Source organism: Acomys russatus, chromosome 19 (assembly GCF_903995435.1).
Source record: "Acomys russatus chromosome 19, mAcoRus1.1, whole genome shotgun sequence".
Lineage (NCBI taxonomy): Eukaryota > Metazoa > Chordata > Mammalia > Rodentia > Muridae > Acomys > Acomys russatus.
The window spans coordinates 58,247,276-58,258,954 of NC_067155.1; the positions used below are offsets into that span (position 1 = coordinate 58,247,276).

The following is an 11,679-nucleotide window of genomic DNA, read 5'->3' on the forward strand; positions in this document are numbered from 1 at the left end:
GGGAGTCCCTGCAGCCTGAGACATAAGGGATGGGAGGGCATGGTGGCAGAGGACGTAGAGTTAATGAGTCAGGGACCCAGGACCCAGGGAAGGTGGACACAGGGTGGGGAGTGGGGGGTGGCAGGGTGGGTTTTGCTGACTTCATCCATTAGGACAAGTTTTAGAATCTTCACCTGCAGGGACCAACACCTGTCACACATGCAAGACTGAGAGTAGACACAGGTACTATGGGAGCCAGCAGGGGAGAAGCCAGGGGCTCGGACATCAAGAACAAGTGGGATGGGTGGGGGGCTGTGCCTGCTCTCCTGAGGGGCTCCCTAAGCCTCCCCATCTCTGGCTGTGCCCAGAAGCCACAACAGCCTGAATAAGGATAAGTGTAAGTGGTAAGTTGCTTCCCGAGTTTCTCATGACAGCTGACCCACATCCAGCTGAAATTAATTTTAGGAATATTTTCTCTTCGGTTCACGGTATCTCAAATACTACCCAAGTCAACATGTAACCCACATAAAATACTAAACGAGGCCTTAGGCGGCCGTGTGAATTAGGAGGCTTGACACCGAGGGGCACAGCCAACAGGGTACCTGGAGCCCTGTGGCTCACCATTTCAGGCCGCTTCCCCGGGTACACAGAGGATCAGCCCAGGGACAGGCCATCGGCTCAGCTTGCAGAGAAGCAGCCTCGAGCCCCTCCTTCAGCAGGCACGCTTCTACCTCCTCCACTGAGAAAACAAGAGCAGCTCCCACCTCCCAGGAGGTGGCTCCCATGGTGACTAAGCCATCCCAGTCACAAATGCTATTCACAGCTCTCCAAGGTGGCAACAGTGTACCTGGCACCAAGGCCACCTGGTCCACTTGTCTCCATGTCAAGCTGCCGACCAGGTGACCTCATAGAAATACAACGTGGACTCACGCTGGGCAAGGGCCAGAAGGAGAGGGTAAAGATGGATAACAGGTGGGCGGAGGGCTTAATCGGGAATGAAGGAATGTTCTAGAAGGGGAGATGGTGGTTTAGAACACTATGTGCAGTGAAGCCAACCGAGCTGCTCACTTCACAGTAGTTACACCAACGGTCAGTGAATGAGTGTGTCTGCACCCATGGAGGGGGCTGAAGGCAACATCTGGTGTCTTCCTCTGTCATACTCGCTTTTTTTTTTTTTTGAGCCAGGGTCTCCGCCCCTCTCTGCATCCCCAGCGCTGCAATTAGATGCATGTTACTCATTTTTTCTTTTTTAAACACGGCTGCCAGGGACCGAACTCAGGTCCTCGAGATCACAGGGCACTTTACGGACTGAGTCAGTCCTACACTGGTGAATTTTATGTCACGTAAACTTTGCCCCAAACTAAAAACAAACAAACAAACAAAACTCAGAGTCTACTTAGCTCTGGATCTGGCTAGAGAGCTGTTAGCCTGGCTGTGACTGGTTTGCTTAGCCCTGAGCAACCCCGGTCTTCAGGGCTGTTCTGCTGGCTCTGGGCTCCACAGGGAGGCCACCTGGGGCTCCAGACACAGCAGTGACTAATGCTGTGGGAGGGGGGGGGGGGGCGGGGAGAAGAGCCTGGGCTTCCGGAGCCTCACAGGGGATCTGTGCCAGCTGCCCTCTCTCATGAGCACCCCTCCTCCACCTGCTAGCGCCTTGGCAGCCACAGCCCTGACAGGAACCCACCATACTGACTACAGGCCAGTACAAAGACCATCGATTCCCCGGGCAGTGCCAGCCCAGCCCACCTCTGCATGGAAACATCATCTGTGGTCACCTCGGGCACCAAGGGGTCCCGCTGGGGTCTCTGTGGGCTTCCTCTCCACAGAACAGATCCTTAGGAGGGGGAGTAAACATGTAAACATGACCGGTGGATTGCCTCCACTCCCCACACACCCTGCGCTCTGAGCAAGCGATAATGCAGGGAGCTGTGAGAGTGGGAGAGCATGGCTCTAGCATCACAGTTGAGGCGTGCTGCCTCCCTCAGCTTTGCTCTTTACCGGTGGCCTTATAGCAGGAATAAAGAGAGATGACAGCCTGACAGGCAGGAGCTGAGCCAGGGCTGAGCTCAGCTCTCCTAACAGTGCAGGCAGCACGCCCACTTCCCTGTTCAGGAGGGAGGATCAGAGAGGCTGCGTGGCTCGCTGAGGGTCACACAGCTCTGAACAGCAGGAGGAGGATTTGTTCTTCCTGCTGTGTGCTGTGCTCTGTGCCAAAAGCTGTGATCAAGGGGCACGCTACATTTCTGCACTAGAGCCGAGCCGTTCAGAAGGGTGGGGCAACCTCTATCCAAACAGACATTTCAGGGAGTGGGTGGGATGCCGCCAGGAGACAGCTCAGCCCTGCCTTCAGAACCATCTCAGCTCCCAATTTATCCCAAGGCTGAATCAAGTGGTAACTCGCCTCATGCACAGGGGAATTAAGTCAGAGAACCTGGTCCTGCTTCTGAGGGCTAGGACGGGCGCCACCTGCTACTACGAACACATGGCGACTGCAGAAAGCCAGCAACTACCTTAATGACCTGCTAAGCTTAGAAGAAAAGGCTTTCCTTGAGCAGGGCGTAGTGGCACACGCTTGAAAATCCAGCATTAAGGAAGGAGGCTGAGGCAGGAGGATCACCAGCTCAAGGACAACTCGGTTGCATGACAAGAGGGGAGGGAGGTCACACCAGATGCCGGAAGCCAGGAGAGACTGAGACCTCACTGGGTGTTGAACAGAAGTTGCCAGATGGCTAAAGGTGGGGGCTTTAAACCCACTGAGAGACCCACCTGGCCTTGGGTCTGGGTAAGCTTAAACCAAGACCCCACAAGACACTGAACCACCAACAGTAGCTTTCCACACAGCAGTGCTCCTGCCGGACAGTGAGGGAGGCACCACCTCTGCTGGGAGAAGGGAGGAGGAGGAAGTGAAGCTACTAGCCCGGTCATAACCCTAACCCTGTGCCAGGAGCTGGTCAAAACTGCACAGCGCTGACAAGCATCCCAGGGCCTGGCACGGACGTGTGGCAAACACTTTCCACTGGGCTACCCCACCTCAGTCCCACATTGAGGAGTTAATACAGGAAGTGTTTGCAGACCGGTAAGAACCCTGAGACACTTAGCACAACAGATGCACAGCACTTTGGAAGTCACTTCTGTGACTTTGGAAGTCAGGACGCACTTTGGAAGTCAGGACGCACAGGAGCCCAGACAGAAATAGCCCCAGCAGGAGTTGAACTCAGAACCCAGCCAAACCATATAAGCAAATGAACAAAGAAAGCTGTTCAAACTCCTCTCGGCATGAGCCTAGAGCAATTTGTTTGTAATTAGAATTTTAAAAAATTTAATGGGTGTCTTAGTCAAGGTTACTCTTGCTGTGATCAAACACCGTATCAAAGCAGCTTGGGGAAGAAAGGGTTTATTTGGCTTACACTTCCTTCATCGAAGAAAGTCGGGGCAGGAACTGAAGCAGGGCAGGACCCTGGAGGCAGGAGCTGATGCAGAGGCCATGGAGGGGTGCTGCTTACTGGCTTGCTCCTCATGATTTGCTCAGCCTGCTTTCTTACAGAACCCAGGACCACCAGCCTAGGGAATGGCACCACCCACAGTGGGCTGGGCCCTTCCCTATCAATCACTAATTAAGAAAATGCCTTATAGCTGCATCTTCTGGAGGCGTTTTCTCAGCTGAGGTTCCCTCCTTTCTGAGGACGCTAGCTTATGTCAGGTTGATAAAAAACTAGTCAGCACAATGGGTAAAGGCTTCAACCTAAGCTGGAGGGAGAATTAGTGAACTGAGAGGCAAACCTAAGGAAATGACGCTGAATGTGGCTCGGAGTAGCGAAGAAAACGTGAAAGAAGGGTCAAGAGGTGTTCAGAAGGCAACAAGGAGGTCCAACAATGGGCTGGAGAGACGGCTCAGAGGTTAAGAGCACTGGCTGCTCTTCCAGAGGTCCTGAGTTCAAGTCCCAGCAACCACGTGGTGACTCACAACCATCTATATAATGTGATCTGATGCCCTCTTCTGGCATGCAGGCGTACATATAGACAGAACACTGTAAACATAAATAAATAAATATTTAAAAAAAAAAAAAAAGGTCCAACATTTATAACAGGAACCACTGAAGAGTAAGATCACTCACAAGGTGGCAATATTTTTGTGATGGAAGATATGAGTCTTCTTTAGAATGAAACAGCATAAACCATTCCCAGGTATGAGTATATAAAAACATTGACTCATAACAACAACAACAAACCCATTAGACAAAACCTAACTTATCAATAGTAATCTAAAACAGAACACTCGGGGCAAAGGAATCATCCAGCAAGCTAAAATTTTATACCCAGCCCAATGTTCACTCACAGACACCAGCAAAAGAGAGTTCACTTTATAATTCACAGATCCTTGCTGAGAAATCTACGGGGAAAATTTATTAACTGAGAAAAGCAAATCCATTAAGGAATAGTGCTTGCAAGAACAAATGTCTGCCCAAAATAATAATTAGCCAGCTTGTAAGCTTCAGAAGTAAAAACACAGAGCCAGACAAAGTTTAGCACAAAGGCAGAGATAAGAGCTCACTTTAGGTATGTCAAAGATAAGAGATGAATAAGTTATGGAATTTGGATGTAAAAATTGCCATGCAGGGCTGGCAAGATGGCTCGTCAGATGGCTCTTGCTACTAAGTCTGTGCTGTGGGGTATGCACACACAAGCTCTGACATGCTCGAGCACACACAGATGTAATTTAAAATACATCTTAGGCTGGAGTGTTGCAGTTTATCACTCTCTAATTAGAGTGACTAGAAAAGCCCTGGACTCTGTTCTAGGTTCTGCTTTGCTATGAGTGAGGGAGGGGTCTTAGAGATGCAGCCCTGGTCAAAACACAAAACACAAAAGCAACTTCATGTAATAGTTTTTTCCCAGGCAGGGTTTCATGTATTCCCAGGATGGCCTCAGACTCAATACGTAGCTGAGGATACCCTTGAACTTCTGACTTTCCTGCCTATATCTCCCAAGTCCCGGACCCACCATACTGGTTTTATGTGGTGCTAGCTTACTGGACCCAGGGCTCCATGCATACCTAAGCAGGCAGGCTGTGGACTGAGACCATATATATATTTAGTTTTTTGAGACAGGGTTTCTCTGTGTAGCCCTGGCCGTCCTAACACTCTCTCTGTAGACCAGGCTGGCCTTGAACTCACATCCATCTGCCTCTCTCTGCCTCCCGAGTGCTGAGATTAAAGGTGGGCACCACCACATCTAGTATTTATTTTGCTTTGGTTTTGTGGTGCCGGGGACTGAACCAAAAGCCTCCCTACTTAGGCAAGCACCCCAACAGTGCACTGCCCCCAAAGGCTCTCTGCATGTATCTTGACTGCTCCTGTCACATGAGGTCAGGGAGGAATTTTCCACTTGGGGTGTCACACCAGGTGCTCGGCAGTTTGTATTTGGGAGCACTCTGTGTGCTTAGCCCATGCTTGCTGGGGGAACCCTCTTCCACCTGTGACCCTTGGGGTAAGATATTCCCCACAGAGGGCCCTGAGGTATAGACAGGCTCCTCTTGAAGAGTCTTTCAGAGGCCCAGCCTCCTCAGCACCGCCTCTGCCTCCTGCCTTCTCTTCTAGAGGACAGGCCTTGGCATGACCTCGAGCACTTCCTGTCGCCTCCCAAGTGGAAGGCCACTCCTGACAGCATGCCCATCCACAAAGGTCACGCCGCAGGGACAACAAAGGACCTTTTTTTGTCCTAGTGCATAAGGTAACCGCTGCCGCCAGCGGAAATGCCCAGTCGACCTTCTGGCTTTATGAATTAATAATTAAGTCGGAGCAAGTGACAGGCTGGCTGATAGGACTGTTCCTCCGGCCCTGGCCCTAACTTGTCCTGAGAGCAATGGGTCTTTCAGAGGTGTGCAGACCTCGCGTCCCTTAGCTTAAGGTACCAGGGACCAAAGCCCTTGGGGGATTTCGGAGCTCCTGATCTGTACACCAGGCATTCAGCCTGGCCTGTCATCCAGCCGTCTGGTCTGTGTCATCCAGCAGGCTGTCTGCCTGAGCTCTGATTAGCCTCCCTGCTACATCCGGGGGTGGAAGCATTAGCTCAAAACAGAATGCCATGCCCAAACAGGATGGGAGGCCAGGTGGGAAGAAGCACTAGGGAACTCATTACTGCAGGTCCCCGAACTGGCAACCCCAGCAACTGCCACCTGCTCCTCCACAGACAACACAGGTTCCTCTTCAGAACAGATGTGGTGAGGCACCTGGGAAGCCTCCAGGAGAGAGGGGGGGTGGCTCCCACTCCAGTCTATATCTGCCCATCACCAAAGATGCAAGTTCTAGAACATTCCATAGCTCCCAGAAACCATCCTATCGGCTCAGAGGCCTAGTACAACTCAGTATACCAGCTTGTTGCTATAACATGCCCTCCTCTCAGGGACATTGCCAGGGACCCGCGGGGCTGCAGGCTCTGTCCTTTACCCTCGGGGGTTTCTCTCTGCCTGCCTGCCTCCCACCATCCACTGCCCTCCACACCCCTCTCTGACTTCAAACCTCTCCTGAGGGTCTGCTTTGGATTCAGTTTAGCAACTCAGTGACCCCGGGCAGTCACTTTCTAAGCTAAGAAAGTCTCTGTTCTGTCTGTAAACTGGCCACGAGGTTGCCACCCTCAGTCACTGTCTACAGGGGCAGATGGGGAGTAGCTGCCGGGTGTGGTGGCGCACACCTTTAATCCCAGCACTCAGGGGACAGAGAAGCAGGAGGATCTCTTGAGAGTTTGAGGCCAGCCTGGTCTACAAAGATATTCCAGGACAACCAGGGCTGTTACACAGAGACACCTTGTCTCACAAAAACAAAAAAAGTAATTGCTTTAATCCCCCCCCTTTTAAAAAAGATTTATTTATTTATTATGTATACAGTGTTCTGCCTGCATGTACACCTGCATGCCAGAAGAGGGCATCAGATCACATCACAGATGGTTGTGAACCACCATGCGGTTGCTGGGAATTGAACTCAGGACCTTTGGAAGAGCAAGTGGCATCTTAACCACTGAGCCATCTCTCCAGTGTCTCCCCGCCCCCCTCCCATTTTCTAGAGACAAGGTCTCTCCATACAGCCCAGGCTAGCCTCAAACTCCTGTTCCATCTGTTGGGCTGACAACAGCCCTGTGCTACCATGCCAGGTACAAGTGGCTTCTAATGTTCTTGTGTTGAGAACCTAAAGAAATATGAGGTAAGCCCCCTTTTGTGGGGCCCCCAGGGCTGATAGCCTTGGCCACTGCTGGGGGAAAGTGGCTTTGCCTGGCTGCTCTCAAGGCTTAGTAGATGGCTGAGCCCAGATGTGTCAACCCCACACTATGCCAGCTTCCCCTCCTCCATCCCCCCACCCGACCTCCCACCCCTACTCCAACCCCACCCAGGACCTGCCCATCCCCCACCCCCATCCAGGGCCTGCAATGCAAGCACAAGGAACAATGGGCAGGGGCCGCTCCCAGACAGCGATACAGACCAGAGATGGCCATGTTGGGAGGCTAAAGCGGGAGGGTCCTAAGTTCAAGGCCAGTCTGGTCTACAAGGGGATGACTGTCTCATAATTCTTTAGATGGGGACTCAGGGGTACAGCTAACTGGTAGCACTTGCCTAGCATGTGTGAGGCCCCAGGTTCCACCAGATTTACAAGACAAAGAGGATTATGGCCCAAGAAATCGCCTCCCAGGGACTGGACTCAATATAAAAAATAGGAACCAGGCCCTAGCCAGCCTTGGCCCTCCCCTAGAAGAGAGACTCTCCCACTCATCCATCTGCAGAGCCTCCATGACCTCATCGGTGCAATGGGCCAGCAGTGGCCCTGGAATACAGCCTCGCTATTGACCACTAGCCCGTGCTTGGTGCTAGGCAGGTGGCACGGGCCTGCCAATGTCGCCATGAGGCCTGAGCTGTGGCCCAAGGTTCTGCTTCTTCTGGCAGCTTCAAGAGATGGGAGGGCCAGACCCTCTGCCTTTCTCAGAATCCTCCTGTCTGCCTTCAACCAGGAGCCCAGGAGTGGGGCATGGGCTAAGGGAGCTGGGGAACAGTCTAGGCAGGGCACAGGCTTAGCTGGGAGGGAGGCTTGAGACAATCAGCGAGTTCTCACTGTGGAAGGAGGTGGCACACAGCAGTAGCAGCAGCAGCAGCAGGGCTAAACCCTGTGCAAGCAGGCAAGCTCGTGTCAGGCCTGTTTTTCATGGGGTGGCTCAGGCTAGCATAGACAAGGCAAGGCCTGGAGCAGGAGACGGCCCTCAGCTCAGAGAGGCTTTCTGGGTTATGAAGGGCTTGATGGCCCCACCACCTCCCTGTGTGAGCCTCCTGTGGTCTCACTGCCAACCAGCAACTCTGTGGAGATCGGGAGCACATTTTAGGGTGAGGCAGGTGATGGTCTGAGGAGACAGTGGGAGGAGTGCAGGAGCTAAGGGAGAATGGATCTGATGTGCCCACCGAGGCTGCATGAGAGCACAAAGCAGGGTAGTTTTCTGGAAGGGAGCCCTGGAAGGTGGCAGCAGGAACTTTGCCCTGAGACAGGGCAGAGAAAAAAGGACGAAGTGACAGTTGGATTCTCCCATATAAATAGCACACTCGAGTTAGTGCAGAGTGGACCAGCAAAGGGAAGGCTTGTGCAAAGGTCCTGGGGTGAGGGAAGGAAAAGCAATCCGCCATGGGCAGCGGGTTCCTCACAACATGTGGTGGGGAAGCCTCCACTCCCAGCTATGGGGCTGTAGGCAAGACACTTCTCTCTCTGAGCCTCAGTTTCCCTCATGAGAGGAAATGGCTATATCTCCATCACCCTTCCTGGAAGATGTGGGTGAAGACCTACTGGATGTCTTGTAAAGTGCGCACTTAAAGCTGGGCGTGGTGGCGCACACCTTTAATCCCAACACTCGGGAAGCAGATGCAGGCAGATCAATGTGAGTTCGAGGCCAGCCTGGTCTACAAAGCAAGTCCAGGACAGCCAGAGAAACTCTGTCTCAAAAAAACCAATAAATAAATAAATAAACTGCTCCCTTAGTGTTGGAATGGACAAGCCTAGGTATAGTGTGCCCTCCACCCCCACCCCACCCCCAGCCCCCCCAGACCTGGGACACTTTCCACAGGTTCTCACAGACATGGTCCTGTCCAGTTCCACAACAGCCCAGCGCCTTCTCCCCTTACGTCACCTCCCAGGTTCACGCAACCGCTCAGAAGTGATACCCAGGCGGGGCACCATGGCCTAGAGAGGCAGTGACCTGCTGAAGGTCACACAGCAGGGATAGAGGGGCCAAGACCTACCTCAGTGTGGCTCTGAGGGCTAGGCAGCACCTCAAAGGAAGGTACTATTGAGCCATCCAACTGATAGGAGAGGACACTGAGTCACAGGGAGCATAAAGGGCCCCTCAAGTTGGGCTGCATTCAGCTTGGACCTGGAGGACTGCTACATCATCAGCCACTCTCACCTACTGACCAACTGCCTCCTGCCACAGGGCCGTGGCACCTGCTACACACCAATGCTCTTGTCACTGGCTCCTCTTTTTTTTTTTTTTTTCCCTGTTTTTCAAGACAGGGTTTCTCTGTGTAGCCTTGGCTGTCCTGGACTCACTTTGTAGAGCAGGCTGGCCTCGAACTCACAGCGATCTGCCTAACTCTGCCTCCGGAGTGCTGGGCTTAAAGGCGTGCCCCACCATGCCTGGCTGACTGGCTCCTTCTCAATTATCTGTTCACCCCTCCCCTAACCCCTCTCCCTACGTTGCTTATCCCTGGACACATTACACCTATGGGGTGGGTCTGTGTGCTGCGCATTCTGCTCGAGGATATCGGCCTCTCTCATCACTTCCACATCCTCAAAAACTCTGGTCCATAAAGATCTGTCAAATGGGTGAAAGTGCCCAGACTGTACCAGTCACCTTCCGGGCCTGTAGGACTCCAGGAAGCACCATCCCTGGCAGTATAGCCTCGGATCCGCGCCCCCCCCCCCCCCCCTTTTGGACTTTAATTCTGAGCCCAGGCAGCAAGAGAAGCCGCCCCAGCCACCTCCAGGCAGCCACTAAGCCTGAGCCCAGCATCTGTCACCGTGGGAGGCTGGGCCCAGGAAACTGACAAGGCTCCCAGCATGCTTTGGGCCCATCACTGTCAAACCCACAGCCCACTGGAATTCCCCCCCCAGAAGGCTCCGGGAGCTGCTGGGGTGGAGGACCCAACCTGTACCTGGAATCCCAGCTCTCCTTCCCAGCACCAGCTGAGGCAGCAACTAGCAATCGGTCAAACTGAGTCAGGAGTGGATAGGGACTCCTTTCGGCCTCCATCATGTGGGCCTCAGGAGGCGGGTTTATAAAACTTTTGGTTTGTGGTTAGTAAGATGTATTCAGAGAGAAAATACAAAGGCGGGGGTGGAGGATTGGGTGGGGTAGGGCACGGCCCTTCAGTCCCAGAACTGGGGAGACTGAGGCTGAGAGGGTCCAAGATCACAGCAGCCTGAGCTTCGCATTGAGATCCTGTCTCAAACAGCGGTGCACACACTCACAAGTGCACACCGTGTGTACACACTCCCACTAGCCTCACACAATGTGCGCACACTTCTCACAGACTTTCTTGCTGGGACCTTCCGGATGGCGCCCTTAGCGGGCTGTGTAAACAACTCTCTCTAGGATCCACTGTGCACTTCTGCCTACTGTGTGCGCGGGTGTAGACACTCAGCAGTGCCTTTCCATGACTTCACCGGGCTCTAGGGAGGCGGCTGGCAGCGGGGTCCCCTCTCGGGTGGGGCTGACTGCATGTTTTCAACTCATCAGCTCCCTCCCGCCGCAGCACCCACGGGGCTCCAGCCTCCCAGTCCATGGAGGAAGCAAACTGACTGGCCCAAGGTCACACAGCCTCGGAAGGGCTAACTCCGGCTTTGTCCCGCCACCGAAGCCGGTTTTGCCCACGCGCCTGCACACTCTCGCGCGGGTCCGGGTCCACACGGTCGCTCCGGAGTCAAGTGCGGGGCGGATGGGCGCTTCCCCACGCGCGCCCCGCCCGGCCTCTGCGGTCCCGGGAGTGCCAGCCAGCTCGGAGGACGCGGGGCTCGGTGCCCAAGCCTGCAGCCCTGGGGCGGGGACGCACGGGGAGGCGGAAGGGTGACCGTCGCCTAAGGTCACCACGGGTAGCGCGGCTCCTCCAGGTCCCGCCACTTCCAAACTTTCCGCCCTGCCCATCCCCAGCAGCAGACTTGCAGGTGCGGCGCGCGTTCAGCGCTCTCCGGGGCAACCCGGGCTTCGACCCTCGCAGCCTCAGCTACCTGCCGGGCTCTGCCCTGTTTTCCGCCCTGGCCATGGTAGGCTGGGGTCAGGTCGCCTCCCGGGCCACCCTCCCCAGAGGCTGAGGTCCCAGCCAACTGTTCCCGGCCGCTTCGCCCGCACAGCGGCGGGCGGGAAGCCATCTGGAGCAGCCGGAGAGCAAGGCACAGAGATAGCCAGCCACTGGCCCAAGGTCACACAGCGCGGCGGCACGAAGCCGGGGGCTTGCAGGCGACAGTCCCCGAGCGGGCGCCCGGCCACTGTGTGGTACTCACAGCCGGTCTTGCCTTCGAGCTCCCGCACCTCCTCGGACGCAGAGTGGGCAGTGCCCATGGTGCGCGGCGGGGCCCGGGGCGCCCCTCGGAGGCCGGGGACTGACTGTGCTGCGCTGCGCTCGAGCCGGGTGGAGACGCGGGGACAGAGGCGCGGAGCCGGTTCCGCGTGGGGCCCGAG

At 54.7% G+C, this 11,679-nt stretch overlaps 1 protein-coding gene across 2 annotated transcripts in view; it reads right to left on the reverse strand.

Annotated features, from left to right (window-relative positions):
- The window catches only part of Tesc (tescalcin), a 29,155-nt gene extending 17,476 nt beyond the window's left edge, over positions 1-11,679 (reverse strand). Inside the window, exon 1 of one of the 2 annotated variants that reach the window (XM_051161625.1) lies at positions 11,502-11,679. In XM_051161625.1, the coding sequence (XP_051017582.1) occupies positions 11,502-11,559 (58 nt within the window). In that variant the 5' untranslated portion in view covers positions 11,560-11,679. The remainder of the gene's footprint in view (positions 1-11,501) is intronic. The other variant, XM_051161624.1, reaches the window with a different exon arrangement.